This window comes from Camellia sinensis, chromosome 2 (assembly GCF_055761805.1).
Source record: "Camellia sinensis isolate YWXY chromosome 2, ASM5576180v1, whole genome shotgun sequence".
In the NCBI taxonomy this organism is placed as follows: Eukaryota; Viridiplantae; Streptophyta; class Magnoliopsida; order Ericales; family Theaceae; genus Camellia; species Camellia sinensis.
In genome coordinates, this window is record NC_138962.1 from 40999374 (window position 1) to 41019307 (window position 19934).

The 19934-nt window shown below is 37.1% G+C and overlaps 1 protein-coding gene across 1 annotated transcript; it reads right to left on the reverse strand.

Moving 5' to 3' along the window:
- Nucleotides 1-336: 336 nt before the first annotated feature.
- LOC145813278 (uncharacterized) lies at nt 337-3768 on the reverse strand. Its single transcript, XM_082908565.1, has 4 exons — nt 2963-3768; nt 1960-2433; nt 1170-1351; nt 337-935 (listed from the first exon to the last, which is right to left on the reverse strand). Exons 1-4 carry the CDS (start codon nt 3766-3768, stop codon nt 337-339), a joined length of 2061 nt encoding a protein of 686 aa, XP_082764691.1.
- Between the last annotated feature and the right edge of the window lie 16166 nt (nt 3769-19934).

The window sequence follows — 19934 nt, forward strand, 5'->3', positions numbered from 1 at the left end:
TTGGCCTTGTGTCTATATCCTGTTTCATGAGCGCTCTAGAGTCAAGCCCTTCGACTCATAGGAAGCGGCACCACCTCCTACACTCACATAGGTAAGCCTACTAAGAGTACCCCTGTAATTTACAGTACCCTAACAACTCAGTTGTAAGCTTATTAGGAGTTTGCTAACTCATCCTCTTCTTTTCACATTACAGGTACCAAGCACTTCAACTTTGGAATGAAAATAAAATAAAATTAAGTGCTTGCAATCACGACATATGGTGTACTTGAACTTATTGAACTCAAGACTTGATGTTTCTTTAAGCGCTGAGTCAAGTTTCCATCAGGAGTGATTATGTTAAGTGGGCTTAAGACCCATCCCCTTTGATGGTTTCCACACCAAATCCCTTGCAAGTCCCTTTGTTAAGGGGTCAGCCAAGTTTTCACTTGACTTTACATAACTAATGGTAATCACACCTTCTGTGATTAACTGCCTAGCACAGCTATGTCTCAGTCCTATATGCCTGGACTTTCCATTATAGACATGGATATATGCCCGTGATAGAGTTGTTTCACTATCACAATGCAAAGATATTGGTGGCATAGGTTTTGGCCATATCTTAATCTCTAACAAGAGATTCCTTAGCCACCTTGCCTCTTTGCCACAAGAAACCAATGCTACAAACTCTGACGCCATGGTTGAGTCTGTTATGCATGTTTGCTTCTTAGAACCCCTGAAGATAGCTGCTCCTCCAAGAGTACAAATCCAACCACTCGTGGACGAGTGATCTTCACGGTCAGTTATCCAACTAGCATCTGTGAATCTTTCCAGCACTGCTAGATAGCCATTATAGACTATTCCATAGTCTATTATTTTCCTCAAGTACCTAAGCACTCGGTTAATAGCATGCCAATGCACACTTCTGGGATTACTAGTGTATCTACTAAGTTTTCCCACTACAAAAACAATATCAGGTCTAGTGCAAGTCATAGCATACATCAGACTACCTATTACTCTTGAGTATTCTAGATGATCAACAGCTCTTCCAGTGTTAGGATACAATTTCAAATTTGAATCAAAAGGTGTAGGCATGGGTGTACAATTATATTGATTAAATTTCTTAAGAATTTTCTCAATATAGTGCGACTGGGTTAGAATCAAATTATTGTCCTCTCATTTGATCTTAATACCCAGAATTACATCAGCCAAGCCCATGTCTTTCATACTAAAGCTAGACGACAAGAAACTTTTAGTACTTTCAATGACATCATTGTCAGTACCAAAAATAAACATGTCATCTACATATAGGCATATGATTACACCTCTATTTCCAGTAAACTTACTGTACACACACTTATCAGATTCATGTATCCTAAAACCATTTGACACTATTACTTTGTCAAATTTCTCATGCCACTATTTTGGAGCTTGTTTCAGTCCATATAGTGACTTCATGAGTTTACACACTTTGTGTTCTTGACCCTGTACAACAAATCCTTCCTGTTGTTGCATGTAGATTTCCTCATCTAACTCTCCATTTAGGAAAGCGATCTTAACATCCATTTGATGGATTTCAAGCTTGTAGATTGAGGCCAAGGCAATCAACACTCGAATGGTAGCGATTCTAGCCACCGGAGCATATGTATCAAAATAATCGATACTCTTCTTTTGAGTAAAACCAATCTTGCTTTGAACTTGTCAATTGTGCCATCAACTTTCATTTTCCTTTTGAAAATCCATTTACAACCAATTGGTTTGGATCCAGGTGGCAAATTAGCAAGTATCCAGGTATTGTTACCCATGATAGAATCCATCCATTGTTTATTGCTTCTTTCCATAAAGCAACATCTTGAGACTTCATAGCCTCCTCAAAGGTTAATGGATCTGAATCCATATTCAAAGAAATCATTGTTTCCTTACAATAAGCTTTCCTAGTTCCTTCTACAAGGTAAACAACGAAATCAAGGCCAAATGACTGACTTCTCAGTCCTAGCCCTCTTACTCCTCCTTAGCTCAATAGGCTCATTAGGTTTATTAGGCTTAATGGGTTCATGTCGTTCACTTTCCTCTGTAGACATCAAAGGAGTTGATTCATATCCTTGATTAGACTCCAACGTTGGAATGGTTGTGAAACGATTCTCATAAAATACCGCATCATGAGATTCAATGATGGTGTTTGTTTCCACTAAACCATTGGGCTCTACTACCAGAAACCTATATGCTTTGCTATGTATAGCATAGCCAAGGAATATGCATTTAATTCGCTTTTCACCTAATTTCTTCTTTTTAGGTTCAGGCAATCTGATTATTGCTCTATATCCCCATGTTTTCAAGTAACCAAGATTAGGTTTCTTGTTTTTCCATAGTTCATAAGGAGTAACATTTCTTCCCTTGAGAGGAATTCTATTGAGTATGTGATACACAATGAGCAATGCTTCACCCCCAAAACCAGAACTTCAACTGGAGTAAGAAAGCATAGCATTAATCATTTTTGTTAATGTCCTATTCTTTCTTTCAGCTACTCCATTTTGTTGTGGTGTGTGTGCAAACTTCTCATGAATAATACCAACATTTTCACAATATTTTGGAAAATGGTATTCGTCGCCTTTATCAGGCCTAAGTCTCTTTATTTTGACATTACATTGATTTTTTACTTCTGTCTTAAAAATATTGAATTTATCAAGCACCTCATCTTTTGAATGTAAAAGATAGACATGACAATACTTAGAAAAATCATCAATGAATGTTACAAAATATTTCTTACCACCTCTAGTGGGGGGTACTATGCATGTCACATACATCACTATGCACAAGTTCAAGCAGAGATGTGGTTTTATCTACTTTAGGAAATGGAATGCGAGTAATTTTTTATTGCACACAAAATTTACAATTTTCAAACATATCAATGTCATACTTAGGAATTAAATCTAAATTAACCATATCATGCAATTTTCTAGTATTAACATGACCTAAATGAGCATGCCATAAAGAAAGATAATCAATAATATAAGCAGAAATAGATGTATTATTGATAATGTTAAGTTTGAACATTCCCTGATACATGTAGCCCTTCCCAACAAAAATTCCACCCTTAGACAGGACAAATTTGTCCGACTGAAATACTAACTTGAAACCATGCTTATTAAGCAGGCTTCCAGATACAAGGTTTTTCCTGACATCAGGTACATGATAAACATCATTAAGACTTAAGACTTTTCCAGATGTGAGCTCTAGATCCACCGTCCCTTTGCTTTTGATAGCAACAGTTGAAGAGTTGCCCATGTAGAGAACTATTCCATCACTCACTTGTTCATAAGAAGGGAAACGACTTTTGTCGTTGTAGATGTGCCTTGTTGCTTCTGAGTCAATCCACCAGTCACCAGCATTTTCGAGCATGTTTACCTCGGATACAATAGCCACGAACTTGTTCTTGGCATTTAATGCTTCTGGCTTCTTCTTGTATGATCGACATTCATTCCCGAAGTGCCCTGACTTGCCACAGTGCCAGCAAGCGCCTTTCAGCTTCTTAGCCTCTTTCTCTGGTTGGGGTTCATGCTTATGCTTCTTTTTGTTGAACCTCTTGCCATCATCCACCATGTGAATCTTAGAAGTCTGAGCCATTTGGTTTTCTTTACTTTCAAGAAGGCTTGACTCTTCCTCAACTTGGAGGTGTGGAGCCAACTCCTCTAAAGTTAGATCTTCCTTTTTGTGGTTCAAAGTTTTCTTAAAATCCTTCCAAGAAGATGACAGTTTCTCTATTATAGATGAAACTATAACAGATTCATCCATGTTCATATTCTTTTGTCGAAACTGACTCAGAATATGTTAGATCTCATGGAATTGATCAATAATGGGCTTTGTATCAATCATAGTAAAACGCATAAAATTACTAACAAGAAATTTCTTACCGGTGGCATCCTCGGTGATGTATTTTGACTTTAGTATGTCCCAGAGTTGCTTTGTCGTTTTCAAATATTGATACACATCGAACAGAGAGTCTGACAATGCATTCAAAATGTGTCCTCGTCAAATGTAGTCGTCATTCTCCCATTTGGTTTTGGTACGGGTTTGCTCTGTAGTCTCATTTTCTTGCTCCACCAGATAGGGGGTAGTCAACACATAGACCACTTTAAGAGTGGTGAGCAAAAAGTGCATCTTCTTTTTTCAGTGACAGAAATTGCCACCGTCAAATTGGTCAAGCTTCATGAAATCTTTAGTGATTTTCTGAATAGACATCGCCATATCCAAATATTGTCTTTAGATTGTTGGAACAAAATGTATTGAATTCTTCAGTTGGTGTTGTTCGAGTCTTCAAAACTTTGCAATGATCTTGTCTATGTAGGACAGAAACTTGGTGCTTCAAGTTGCATTACTATGCCGCTTTCCTAAAGACAATATTTACATACACCAAAAGGTGTGCAAGGGGTTACAACAAATTTGCCTCCAGGATACAATGAAACCTGATCTAAAGATCAAATCTACCGGTGTCTGCACTGATGACAGTATATCAGAATACTCTTGATATAATCAAGAAAACCAAGACACTGATAATCAAATCTGCGGAACTTGATTACCAGTAAGAAAAGCAGAAAAAATGCTTAAGAAACTCTTGATCGAAAAATCAAAACCAAGAGGGAGAGAAACAGAGAGAGAGAGAGAGAGAGAGAGAGAGAGAGAGAGAGAGAGAAAAGTGTAGGAATGCTTCTGAATGTTTTTGGATGGAATGAAATGGCTGATTTCGCAGCCTATTTATAGGCCTTGATGCACCTGATCGAATAGTCATGTCCCTTGATCGCATCCGATCAGATCTGACCATTGGATCAACGATCTACGGTGCAGATCATTCTCACACTAAATAGACACATTGACTAATCATACCCGATCATGATCGAGTGCCATCTCATCCATACAATCACGCACATCTCCAATCAATGGCTATGATCAACCTGCTCCAGATCGGACACACAACCATTTGATCGGTTGGTTGACTCATCGCCAATGGACGACGTATCACTGCCACGTGGAGCTAACTGTATTCCACGTCAATACCTGCTAAAGGCAAAGATTTAGAATCTCCTCAATTTTGGGGTTTCTTTATTGGGCTATATGTTGTGTTGTTTATCTCTTTTTTATATTTGTTAAGCTGATTGTTGAGCTTCTACGATTGTTGGACTATGATAATCTGAATGTGAAATTCTTTTCAAATTTTTAAATAATCTCCTATCAATTGACCTAAAAAAATTCTTACTAAAATTTTTATTTTACCCTCCCAAACATACATTAATGTGTACTAATTGGGTATTCATTTTTTTATGTACTCATTGAGCTATCAAATTGATTCTCTTCTTTTTTTATTAAAGGTCTAGAGGAATGGCTTGTGCAAGTCATTTTTGGGATAAAGTGCTAAGAGTAGAGTTATTTTGAATTATTTTGTTGAGACATTAGCTTTTACTTAAATTATAGAACTCTAGTTTACTTGATGGTGACAATATATGAACTCCAACTAAACTGAATTTGTTGATTGTTATTGAGACTTTGGGTATTGTTAATTAAAGTATTACTGATTGAGGTTTTATCTCTTCATTGCCATGATTATTGTGGAATGAGATTGAATTTCTCATCTCAACAACCCTGTATACTCACAGGATGAAGTCTTATGTGTGGCATTGTCAAGTGCCTAGCTTGGCTGGTTTTGCTCGTAATATTTTTTTGTTTAAAATTCTAAGGATTGACGGTATAATTTATTTATTCCAAGCATTAAAATAAAATTTCACTGAAATTAGAGGGACAAACTGTGTAATTACCCTAGTTATTTTCAATATTGGATTTGTTACTTTCTAATTTGACGCAGGAGTGGCAACAGTGGAGCCATTATCTTTAATTATTTGCACCAAAAAAAAGTAGTTGTTGCAGCTTGCAAGCTTAAGTTCTTCTGGGGATTAGAAACAAATAGTCACAATACCCAAATATTAACATTAATTTTTTACTGAATGGAAATATAATGGGTCCAAATGACCTAGTGTTTTTTCAGGGATTTGTTTTCCAACAATGGTATGTACTTAGAAAAATTATTAGATAGTCGAGATTCATTTCATGTGAAGTTTTTACTATAAAAAAATTAGATCAAAGCCACACATCATTTTTAAAATTAAATTTCTAATAACTTTTCTAGATTCTTAAGATATTTGCTTTTTTCCAAGTTGGGTCCAAATATGACCCAAGTTTTTTATTTTTTTTTCTTTTTCTTTTTTTTTTGTGTGGATACATTAGATTTTTGTAATCAATTAATTTTTTAAGAATAACAGCTTGTTTGGTTTGGTTTTTCTGAAAACAGTTTTCAAAAAAATCTACTTTCTTATTTTTCGTATTTTTTTTGTTTTTACTTTTTTTAGACACACATAACATAAATACACATAAAAAGTATAATTTTTGTGAAAAAATCTTTTAAAAATTCAATAAATACCAAAACTACAAAAAAAAAAAAAATTGAAAATTTACTATATTTTTCGTATTTTTATGTATTTGTTAATTTTTTAAAATATTTTTTCACAAATTTTTTACTTTTTAGATACATCTAAGTAAGGTGCAAATTTTTTAAATATTAATTTTTTATTTTCCTTCAGTTTTCCAAACTAAGAAGTAAAACATTGTATTGTATATATTACCAAGCTGGAGAAGTCAACAGTAAGCTTTTATTCTTCTTTAGTCTGGGAGTCATTTATGCCTTCTTTCTCCTACAATGGAGAGGGGTAGGAGTTCAAGTTTCAATTGAGACATGAGCTTGCTCTCTCTCTCTTTCTCTCTGTCTCTCTCAGTGTAATGTGTATTTTACTTTTTGTTAAAAAACTGAATTCTTGAATAACATAAATGCTAGTCCATTGTTACTAATATCTATTTAGCACAGTCATTCTTTTGTCAGTGATTCAAGACTAGCTTTGACGTGAATATGAAGTCAAGTTGCAAATATTCGCATAATTTGCTTTCCCTTGCTTTTGTTCTTTTAATCAAATTTCAAATTGCTTTTGAATGGTAGTGTCACAATTGATATTGAAGTTTTCTTTAGGATTTTTTCCCCTTTTAACTATAATCCTCTGCAACACTACAAGAAAATACAGTTTTGGCGACCACTTTTGCTAACTAAAAATATTTTGGTTGCCAAAAGTTGTGGAATTAGTGACCAAAAATTATGTTAGTCGGTAAAAGTACAATTTTTAGCTACTAAATCTTTTTAGTCGGGGTATATTAATTTTTGGGGACTAAAAAAAATTTAGTCCCTAAAAATCTCACAATTGGCAACTAAAAAAAATTTAGTCGCTAAATTTGCCACAATTGGCGACTAAAAAAATATTTTTGTCGCTGTATAGATAGTTTTGGCAAGTAAAATAATTTAGTCGCTGAAAGAAAAATAAAAATTTACTTTTTATCTTTGGCGACCAAAATTTTGGTCGGCAAAAATTTAATTTCAGCGACTAAAAAATATTTTAGTCGTTGTATAGATAGTTTTGGCAACTAAAATAATTTAGTCGCTGAATGAAAATAAAAATTTATTTTTTATCTTTGGCAACCAAAAGTTTGGTCGGCAAAAATTTAATTTTAGCGACTAAAAAATATTTTGGTCGCTGTATATATAGTTTTGGCAACTAAAATAATTTAGTCGCTGAAAGAAAAATAAAAATTTACTTTTTATCTTTGGCGGCCAAAATTTTGGTCGGCAAAAATTTAATTTAAGCGACTAAAATATTTTAGTCACTGTTTAGATAGTTTTGGCAACTAAAATAATTTATTCGTTGAATGAAAAATAAAATTTTACTTTTTATCTTTGGCGACCAAAAGTTTGGCCGGCAAAAATTTAATTTCAGCGACTAAAAAATATTTTAGTCGCTGTATAGATAGTTTTGGCAACTAAAATAATTTAGTGGCTGAAAGAAAAATAAAAATTTACTTTCACTCATCACTCTTTCTATTTGTCTGTCTCTCTCTTTCTCTGTGTCTCTCTTCTCTTTCTCTCTCTCTCATTCGTCACTCTTCTATGTCTGTCTGTCTCTCTCTTTCTCTCTGTGTCTCTGTTTTTGTCTCTTTCTCTCTTCTCTTTCTCTCTCTCACTCATCACTCTTCTCTGTCTGTCTGTCTGTCTCGGTGTGTGTGTGTGTGTGTCTCGCTCATCTCTCTTCTCTCTATTTCTCTCATCTCTCATCTCTCTCTGTTTCTTTTCTCTTTATCTCTCTCGCTCATCTCTCCCTGTATCTCTCTCGTTTATCTCTTTTCCCTCTTTCTCCCTCTCTCTCTCTCTCTCTCTCTTTGTCTGTCGTTTTTCACCCATTTTTTCATCTTCCTCTCTCTATTCTTTTTCTCTCTCTTACTCATCACTCTTCTCTCTCTGTCTATCTGTCTAAATGTTTGTCTGTCTCTCTCTCTCTCTGTCTCTTACTAATCTATCTCTTCTCTCATCTCTTTTCTCTCTCTGTCTCTTTCGTTCATCTCTCTTCTTTATCTCTCTTGCACATCTCTCTTCTCTCGCTCTCTCTCATCTCTCTTTTCTCTCTGTGTCTCTCGCTCATCTCTCTTATCTCTATCTCTCTTTGTCTCTCTCGTTCATCTCTCTTCTCTCTATCTCTCTCTCTGTCTCTTTTTCTGTCTCTCACTCTTTATCTCTTTCTCTCTTTGTCTCTCTCTCTTTGTCTCTCTCTTCTTTTTCTCTCTCTCACTCATCACTATTCTCTGTCTGTCTGTCTTTGTCTCTGTCTTTGTCTCTTTTTCTCTTTGTCTCTCGCTCATCTCTCTCCTCTCTATCTCTCTCATCTTTTTTCTTTCTCTATCTCTCTCTCTCTCTGTCTCTCCTTCTTATCTTTCTTCTCTCTCTATCTCTCTCTTTTTCTATGTCTTTCTCTTGATCAACTCTTTTCGCTCTCTTTCCCTCTCTCTTTGTCTATCTTTCACTCCTCTCTTGTTTCTCTCTATCTCTATCTCTATCTCCATCTCTTTCTCTCTATGTGTCTCTCTCACTCATCACTCTTCTCTCTCTCTTTCTCTCTATATGTCTGTCTGTCTGTCTCTCACTCTTCTCTCTCTCTCTTTCTCTCTGTGTGTCTGTCTGTCTGTCTGTCTGTCTCTCTCCCCTATTGTGTTCACTTTGCTCACTCTCTTCTTCCCCTCTTCTCTATTTACCGAGCTCTTCACTACAAGAAAATTCACTTTTAGCGACTACTTTGTCTCTCTCTCACTCATCACTCTGTGTCTGTCTGTCTGTCTGTTTGTCTCTCTCTCTCACTCATCTCTCTCTCACCACCTATCTCCTCTACCACATTCACTACTACTGCAAATGTCATTCCACTACCAGTATTCTTATCATTGTTGCCACTCCACCTCTACAACTACCATTACTTCCACCATCGTTACCACTCCACTACCACTACCACACCACTACTACTACTACTATTAGCTCTCCTCTACCACAGCCGCTTCATCTCCTCTACCACTACCACAACTTCACCACTAATCTCCTTCGCCATCACCACCACCACCACCACCACCATCACCTCTTATCCACCACGTTCACCACTACTGTCGCTTCCTCTCCTCTACCATAAAAAAAAAATATGGGCCACAAAAAAATATTTTTCATTGACCATAAAAAATTATTTTTATTTTCACGAAAAATATTTTTCATTAAAATATTACCCCTACTTCTACCAAATAAAAAAATTATTAAAATAAAAATGAAAAAAAAATTCTCCATTTTTTCACTAACCCGCCCGCCCAAACTTAATCGTTCATCTCTGTCTCGTTTATTTCTTTTCGTTCTCTCTCTCTCTATCTCTCTTTCTCTTTTCACCCATTTTTTCATCTTCATCTCTCTCTCTTCTCTTTCTCTCTCTCACTCATCACTCTTCTCTGTTCTCTCTCTGTCGTCTGTCTATCTGTCTGTCTCTCTCTCTCTATGTCTCTTACTCATTTATCTCTTCTCTCATCACTTTTCTCTCTCTGTCTCTTTTGCACATCTTTCTTCTCTCTATCTCTCTCGCCCATCTCTCTTCTCTCGCTCATCTCTCTTCTCTCTATCTCTTATCTCTCTATGTCTCTCTTGCTCATCTCTCTTCTCTCTATCTCTCTCTCTCCTATCTTTTTCCCTCTATTTTTCCCCCATTTTTTCCATCTCTCTCAGTCATCACTCTTCTCTCTGGCTCTCACATCTCTCTCCGCTCTGTATCTCTCTTGTTCATCTTTCTTCTCTCTCTCTCTCTGTCTCTTTCTCTATCTCTTGTTCATTTATTTTTATTGTCCCTCTCTCTCTCTTTCTCTCTGTCTGTCTCTCGCTCATTTCTCTTCTCTCTCTCTTTCACTCATCTCTCTCCTCTATCTCACTCATCTCTTTTCAAAAACTTTTTTTCAATTATTTTTTTTCCAATTATTTTTTTTCCAGTTATAATGTGTATGATCCCATCGTCATAAATAATAAAAAAAACAAATATAAATATTTTAGGCCTAGAATAACATGTTTTTTAGTTTATATTTTTAAATTTTTTAAAACATTTTGTTCAAACCAAACGCATTTGTAATTTATGTTTTTCTAAAAATAAACAAAAACTAATTTATAAAATTTATGGAAAAATTTTTCATTAAAATATTACCCCTACCTTCTACCAAAGTAAAAAAATAAGAATAATTTTTTATTCATTAAAATAAAAATGAAAAAAATAAATTTTCAACCTTAATAACTAAAAAAAAAAAGAATAAAAAAAATCATTAACTATAAAAAAAATTATTTTAACAAAAAATATATATTTTTTAAAAAAAGAGCCACTTTGTTGTTTAAATATTACCAAAAAAATAAAAAAATATTCCCGCTCGATTTCCCACCCCCCTTTTTTCCCTTCCCGCTTGGCTTCCCCTCATTCCCGATCTCTTGAACCAAAATCCCCACTCTGAAAAACCAAAAATCCTCTTCAACAAAAAAATCCCTAATTTTTACGGCTCCGCCGAATTCGAGAAGATCTGACTAAGAGGGTATCTAGGCTCCAATCTGTGGAGATTGAAGCCATGGCCATTTGCCACTCATTTTCCACGATTGTACTAACAGTTGTAGCCACGACTACTGCCGGCGAGTGAAGAAGAGAATAGATGAGAGGCGAGCGTTTAGAGATGGAGGTGCAAGAAGAAAGTGAAGAAAAAGTGTGTAGCTTTGTAAAGTTGTTTTTTCTTTTTTTTTCTTTTTTTTTTTTTGGAATTGGAGAGGCGAAATAGATAGCTTTGCAAAGTTGTCTCCCAGACGATATTGCCCTCAAAATAGCCTCTTCCCTTCAGGTTTCTTCCCTGCAAATTGTTTTTTTGTTTTTGTTTTTATTGTTATTTGAATGTGATGATTTTGTTTTTTGTTTTTTTTATTCTTTTTTCTTTTTTGGAATTTCAAGCTATCAGATGTGTGCTCGTTGGGTAGTTGCTCATGGTTTTGGCGCGAGCTGTGTGGGTCGGATTGTGTATGGGAGTCTCTGTAGAGAGACAAATGGCTAGCCCTTGCTTTGGGCAGAGACTCTTCTTCAGCTCCACAAATCAAAACCCATCAGCTTGACCCACAAATTCAGTCCTCCTCCATGGTTCTCTCTCTCTCTCTCTCTCTCTCTCTCTCTCCCTCACGTTCAGTTCATTATCTTCTTTGCTCTTTTTTTTTTTTTTTGGGTTCAGTTTCTTGTTTCAATTATTTGATTTTGGGAATTTTGTGTTATGTGCTTGAATGAAGTGATTATCAATAGTGCAACATAATTTAATTTATTTGGGTTTGTTACTCTGTCTATTGTTTTTTAGCTGGGTTTGAACTTTGAAGTCTTTATGAGGACTATACCTTTGTCAATTTCTATTGAAATATAGAATGGTGTCCTATGCATTTGTCGTGCAACATCCCCTTTTTAATGAGAACAATTGTAGACTTTAGAATGTTGGGAACACAGACAGTGTCCATGACTTCACGCTTTATTGTACTTTGATTAGGTTCCTATAGTAGATAATATATGTTCCTTGTGGGTTGTTTGGTGCCATTTGAGAAATTTACGACTGGACTTGTAACAAAAGGGAACTTCCAAAGGGAATTGACAACCATTTTTGATCTATTTCCTCTGTTGGCTCATGCTACTTCTTTTAGAAATGGTAGTGTTAATGCCTCTGTGATATTTCCTCTATCATTGCTAATTTCTTAAAGAGCTTTGTGTCACAAATAGCTTACTGAAAAAATTGTCAATTAGGACTGGTTTGCTGAAATTGTTTTGGACTTTTGACTATCCACTGTTAAAGTTTCTAGTCTTTAATGTCTATGCCTTTAGGAGTACTCTAGTTTATTCAAACCAATCTTTAATTGTTCTATATTCCACCCCCACCCAACACCACCATTATTTTCTCTGTGTTTTACATAACTATGCATATGTTCACTTCATGAAAGTAGTTGCCAAGTCCTTGGTTAAGTGCCTGATGCCAATGCAAAAATGATTTGTATTTTCCGTTTAATGATTATGGTTTGGTGGACTTCTTGTCACCCTTGCACCTTTTGTGTATCTTTTTCTTTTCTTTTGTGACAATCTTCTCTTTGTCATTGATAAAAATATATATATATATATATATATATATATAATTGTATAAATATCAAATTTGCATGAATGCATTTACAGTTTCTTAAGACTTTCTCAATGACAGATACAAATGTGGAAAGAAGGTATCAGTATATTGCTCTACAAGGTTACAATGGAGAAGGTTGTTAATATGTTTTAAAATAACATCCAATAAAAAGGTCATCAAAAGTTTGTTGTTTATGTTTGATAAACATATATTGCATTTTCAATGCATGGTAGTGTGTGACTGTCAAACATGGACCTGATTATTATATACGAACTAAGATCAAATGATTGTGACTGTTAAACATGATGTCAGGGTCATATAATCTTTAGAAAGAAATTTGAGAAATAGAAATCCAACCATTTATTTGACAGCGTGCTTTAGTGGCAATAGAGTTGTTGATGGTGGAGGAGAGGTGAGCTGAAAATAGCAGGCTATGGAAAAATCAATTAGTTTCCTTATGTTCCAAAGAGGTGTGCTTTAGTGGCATTTTGTCGTCGCAAAAAGTCAAATTTTTTGTAGTGGACCATGATTCTCGACAAGGGTCAGCTTCTCGAGATCGAGTAAATGTTTCGCAACGCCAGTGAGCAGTGGCCTATTATTATCCCCGAGGAGGAGATCCGCCAAGCAGCCCCTAGTACTAAGGTAACAGTTTCTGATCAAATCTCGACATTTTTTGATTCATACATTTGATCGAACAGTTGGTGGGTCTTGATTATTCTTTCTTCATTGTTGTTGTGGGTTTGATTTTCTGTTACATGAATTTGATGGGTTTTTTGTTTCATTCAAATTTTCTTTTCTATATATATATATATATATATTATGAGCAATTGGTGAATTCTTCAATCATGCGTCTTTATGACACTTGTGAGAGATATTTGGTTCAAAGTTGGAAAAATTTTCAGATCAGATTTATGGGTCGAATTGCTTGACATTGGTCGGTATACCCATAAAAAGTGGTGAATATTTCAAAAACGATATGCCAAAATATTTTAAAAAATGCTCATGGGCGATGTATTTTCCCTGAAATAGATATGCCAAATTTGGAAATTTGACTTAGCATTATCATAATCGAATGATAAGGGGGCATGTGTTTGATTCAGTCCTAAACTAAAATTATATATTAATAAAAGTAGGAAAATTGTAATATAAATTGTAATATGAACGTGCAAATTAACTAGTGTAGACGTCCCCGAACGTCCTGGGAGGGAATCCCGTTTTGTTCATTGGGGCTCACTACAGTTTGGACTCAATGTCATGGTCCTGTATCTAATCTCGCGGAGTGCAATGCAAGACCGATGAATCATCAAAGAGTCCAAATTCGGCAAATCGTTTTGAAAAACTGATTTTTAGAAAGAAGTGCCAAACATGGACTGCTTTGCCAGATACAGAGTCGCCACCTAAATATTTTATTTTGGGTAATTTAGGAAACCCTGACTCGTGCCTAAGGCCACGTGCCCGTCATCATCAAAGTTGCCTCGGCTCGAGAACTTGGGTATGATTGGGGAAGGTCACTTCGTGAGCACCCCCGCTCGCGTCGATCAAAGATCGGCAATGACTAAACATGACATCGAGTTTTTGAAAACACATGCGTTCTTATTCCGGTTTATTAGCCTAGAATTACTACATGATGCGCATAGCAAAACAAGTATAGACTAGATCGCCTAATTTGGAACAAAGCATTGCATATCCGTTTGTTTGGAAAATGATTTGAAGTTTGCTACTCGCAAGTAGGCTAAAATGCAGATTTCAATGAATTGTCCCAATTCAAGTAATCCAACCTTCACCCACAGACATTTAGGCAGTTATATCACATAAGCAGTTAGCCTCATGGCAAGCATGCTGTCATGTTAACACTCACACACATGCAAGATGCTAAAACATAAACACTTACAGTGTACTCCCAGCCAAAATAAGAAACTGGTTAGACCTCATGCATGATCCTAGTTCATGTTGAGATGGCTAATGCAACACATACAAAATGCAACTAGAATAGGCTCGGCTAATCTAAAATGGCATGTGAAATGCGGCAATTCGATACAAGTATTCAAGTTGGATTTGAAATACTTATGCAATTAGTATGATGCGCTGAGGCCGGTGCGTGCAATACGAATGAATGTATGCAAACATGCTATCATAAGGATGCTAACTAAAATATGCCCTAAATCTAACCATCGTAAGCGGTTAAATAAAGGGAGAAAGAAATGGAGGTTTGGAAGACATGCATCACACACACACACGCTTATTACAACATTGCCCTCTCTCAGAGGGTCCAAATAAATAATATAGAATCGAATTAACTAATTATTACACAATACTAGCTAATTAACAAATTAACTAAACCAACATGTAAACTAAATGAAAGTGGGCTGCCTCGGCTCCGTTTTGGGTGACAATGGATGCATGCATGCTCAAGTCACCTTGCCGAGAAATCCATCGTGATGCCCCGACTCGCCTTTGCTTGCAATTGATTTCAGAAACTTGCACAAAGCTCCAGAAGGCTGAAACTACACCCTGGGAACCCATGGGAGGGCTGCCGACCAGCTCAGGACCTTGGAGACCACCTACCGACCACCTTTTGTGGGAGAAACCCAAAAGGGTGGTCGGCCTGCCAGAAAAGCTGGTCGGCCAACCAGTTTCTGCCCCTGGTTTCTGGTTTTTCTGCAACAAAGGCAAGAGAGAGAGAAGGCAAGGTATTTTAAACATATGTGTGCATGACCACTCTCCCCGTCATTGCATAAGCTCTAGGGAGTGTAGTCCTCGATCCTCATGCCATCAATCACGCATCTCGATGCATGATGGTCGATGAGTCGAATTGCACGACTCAATGTGAAATGAATGCACATGTAAACACCTAAAGTCAACAACTCTATCATGGATAGTCAAGAGTGTCGGTGACCAAGAATCGAGGCACGTTTCGTCACTTTGAGTATGAAACGTCCCTCGTTTTCCCGTGTTTGGACTAAACCCTATTCCAAACACAATGCAATACACATGGCATGCATGAATGCAACTCTAACTTGCAAATGATGATATGCAAACATGCTACTAGCATACACAATGCTATGAAATAATCAATGGCATACTCAATGCACATGGAAACTATATGGCATACGCAATGCACACATGGAGACTAACAATGAAATGATCAAGGCATACACAACGCAATGGTCAATCATGCAACAACATGGACTAAATGGCATATACAATGCAAGATAGACTTAAACTAAAATGAATGGGCCTCGGCCACATTCAAATTAGTGGCCAAACATGATGAAATTAGGCAACAAAACACATGCAAACATGCACAAATGCAAGGGACGAAACCTAAGGCACCAAATGCAACTCTATCAAAGCATGGCAAGGGATGAAATATGACATACAAACACACATTTTCCAGCTCTGAAATGACATGCAAGATGGTCCCGAATCATGCAAACATGTCACACAATGCATGCTAGACGGCCCGAATACCGAAACTAGTGAAGCGCATTACACTAGAGGTACATAAAGCAATGCACAAGTGGAAAAACCAACCCCAAAAAAACCCTAGGCAGGTCCAAGACAGTGGGAAAATGGTCTAAAATATGATGGCTCAAAATGCATAGAAATGAAGCTCATGCAATGGTCCAAAAGCGAGGCATACAAGCACAACTCTCAAACACATTTAAAGAGTGGAAAATATGGGAATATGGCATACATGTGAGCTCTGAAATATGATGCACAATGGCCCCAAAACATAAAAACACTTCAACATAAGCATGCAATAGGCTCCAAAACTCAAGGCTAGGCAAGGGCATTGAAACACAACCAGGCATAGCAAGCATCATTCGGCCATGAGGTACAAAAAAAGAGCTAAGGCAGTCCAAAACATGCAGTTTAAAGCATGGCCAAAAAGTGCTAGAATCAAAGGCCAAAATAGCATGCAATGTAAGCTAGTAAAGAGGATTTGCACTATAAGCATGTGAGGCAATCAAGAGGCCATCAAACCAAAAAAAGTTAGAGGTATGACATGCCAAATAAAGCCCAAAAACCCACTGAAACATGGTCTATGGAAGCAAGAATGATAGGCCCCTTTGATAGGCTATAAAGAGGGTTGTTCTACACATGCAAGATGGACACCCAAAATGAAAAAATGGGCTCTGGAAAGAGCCTATGAAGGTCCTAAAACCCACCAAAAATGTCTTGAAACATGGCTTGGAAGCATGCAAATAAGGGCTCCTTTGTTAGGCCAAATATGCTAGAAAACACAACAAGGGGTGAGAGGGTCACCCCTCTCTGATTTTGGCACTCAAAATAGCATTCTAGCCACTGAAAATACACTGGATTTTAGTGGCTAAAAGGCCAAACAAAGGCCAACACAAATGCTCTAAGGCATGGCTCAAAACAAGGTGAAATGAAGCATGCAAGGAGATAGATGACCCCCAACAGAAAAATGATCTTAAACAAACATGTTAAGGGCCTCAAAATAAGATTTTTTTTAGTTTACACTGAAGCTCAAAAAATGCTTTCAAGTATGGCTACGAGATGGAGCAAAATAAAGCCAAAAAGAGGAAAATTGTGTGTTACCCTTGTAGCCAAGAACACCAGCAGCTTATGGACCAAAAATACAGCTCCTTAGCCTCTGAAAACAAGCTCCAAGAACCTTAGAGTGACGGTGGAAGTGTGTGGTTGTGAGGTGGTGTGTAAAGGGCCATGATCAAGGCTCTTTTGGAGGCTAAAATATAGAGAAAAGGGGAGAGATATGGTATATGCCTTAGAGAATTCAGAACCCTTGCAAAGGAAGAGGAGGCCTTCCTTTATAGAAAAGAGGGACTAAAGCTTCTCCAAGAAGCTTCAAACCAAGGTGGAAGATCCTCCATACACGTGTGTGGAGGATCCAGTCTGTGCCTCCCAGCTGGCACAGCTGTAATCAACTCACTAAGACAAGACAAGAGAAAAGGGGCTGACCAGTTCAGGGGGTCGGCCGACCACTTGACCTGGTCGGTCGACCAGTTCAAAAAGTTCAGGTGGTCAGCCAGCCACTTTAGGTGGTCGGTCAGCCAGTTCAAAAGGGTCAAGTGGTCGGTAGTTCCATTTGGTGGTCTCCCAACAGAATGCAAGCAAGTGGTATGGTGGGAGACCAGTAAATGTGGCTCAAAAACCAAGGAGACCAGCCTCCTATCAAGAAAACTGGCCGGCGAAGAGAAAGGTGGTCTCCAAGAAGGAAAGGTGGTCTCCCACCCTAGTACCACCTTCCAAACAATGAAAATAGGGTCCATGCCAAAAATGAACCAAAACGGATGCAAAACAAGGGTTTGAGGGCCAAAACGTGCAGCCGAGTGCCCCAAAAACTGATTGTTAAGCATCGAAAGTGGCGTGCGACCACGAAGGTGGTCTCCCGGGCCACAATGTCCCTCTAGAGAGAGGAAACAAGGTGTGTGCCAAAAACTGGAGCAAACGGAGAGAGTTAAGTGGTCCCGAACCGAGGCACACGGCCGACGGCTTTGAAAACCAGAAACTAGTCTCCAAACAGGAACAGTGGTCTACAACCACGAAAAGTAACCTATGGCCACTGAGAGATGGTCTACGAGACCTCTCCCTCCCTTCGGGAAGAGAAAACAGAACCTAGTTTGCAAACCGAGGCAAAGCACAAAAGGGTCCCGAGGTCCGGGGGTAAGGCTCTCAGCCGAAACTCTGAAACCTCAGAACGAGCACAACATGCGCAATCACCGAGCGCTCAATTGATGACGTCTGAGTCTTGAGGTCGGTCAAAAATGGGGTGTCTACAACTTGTAATATAAAAGTGGTTGCTTAAGATGAATCTCTGGTTTTGATTACACTATGATTGGTTTTCAGTCAATAGGGTCATTCTTCCATGAGAAGTACATAACTCTTGGGAGCTTGTTGGGTCTCATTTTGTAACTCTGTTGAAGGCAACCACTACATGGTACACCTATTGGTTATGTTACTCTTTGATCTAGCTTTACAATTTCAAGTCACCAAATAGTCTTTGAACTGTTTGTTAAAATGTCTGACCCAGAAATGTTTATTTTGAAATGATAAAGAATTAAAAATGCTATATGCTGATCATGTCACCTATTGGTTATGTTACTCTTGGTTTGTTTTCTAACTCTAATGTTTAGGACAATTGATGCGGTGATTACACCTGGGTTTATTGACAATTGGATTGGGAACAAAACTGCAGGAGCCTCTATAGCTTGTAAATACCAATGTAATTCTTTTTCTAGTTTTCTATTTAAGAATTCTTATTCTAGAAGTCAAAGTCAAGTCTCTAAAAGTCTAGTTTTCATTTTGCATTTCAAGAAGGTGATTCTATTTCTTTCGGGTTTCTGTCAGGTGGGTTTTGTGTTTTTTTTTCCTTCTTGTTTTTATTTATTTATTTATTAAGTTACAGAAATCTATCTATAGATTTTGTAAGTGTTTGATGCCATGTCTTTATGTCTGTTTTATTTTATTTTATTTTTGTTTCTTTTGATTTTATTCGTTTTGTGGAGTACCAAAGACTCATGTGTGCTGGTGTGGATGACTATTGAGCTTGCATGTGATTATTCTCCTGATCAGCGTAGAAGCTTTGATGGAACTAGTAACTCTTTGGTAAGTTACTGCAAATATTTTCTTTCATATCAGTAATTTCGGTAAAAAATAAATAAATATAAATATATATTTGCAGTGCTGGTCATGGGTAGAGGATATTCTTGAGAGAGAGAGAGAGAGAGAGAGAGAGAGAGAGAGAGAGAGAGAGAGAGAAGCTGATGATGATCCAGTGACAAAAGGGGCTGTTGTACAAGCTGTCCGGGAATGATTCAATTGCTTTCATAGTGTAGATGATGGAAACAGTCTTGTTTTCATTTGCATATAGGAGCTCATTTGTTTTCTTTGTGTACTTTGTTGGTTATGAAAGCTTGAAAAAGTCCAATTACACATTCACATGCAAAGTGTTTAAAAGCAAAACCAACAGTCATGTCAAGCCTTAGTTAACATCTAAAAAAAAACCAACAACATTTTTGCTACAATATCTAAACATTGAAATGGCTCCTCATTCCCTACCAATTTAGAAAATTCTATCGAGCTTTCTTTTGTAGGAGACCCTTACAGGCACCTCATCCAAGGTTGTATTTAATAATATTTTCAATAGATTTGAGATGTGGTAAGGGTATGTTTTTATTTTTACGTCGTAGATAAACAAGCTTCTTCTCTTCTGTCTCATAGAAATGTAGACTATAACACTTGGTAAATCACGTATCAAACATGATTTTAATTTAAGGGAAAATCCTCTTTATCCCTTTAGGGTTTGGCCTTGGAGCACTTGACTACCTGTCAATTAAAAATACCATAGACTCCTCATGTGCTTTTAG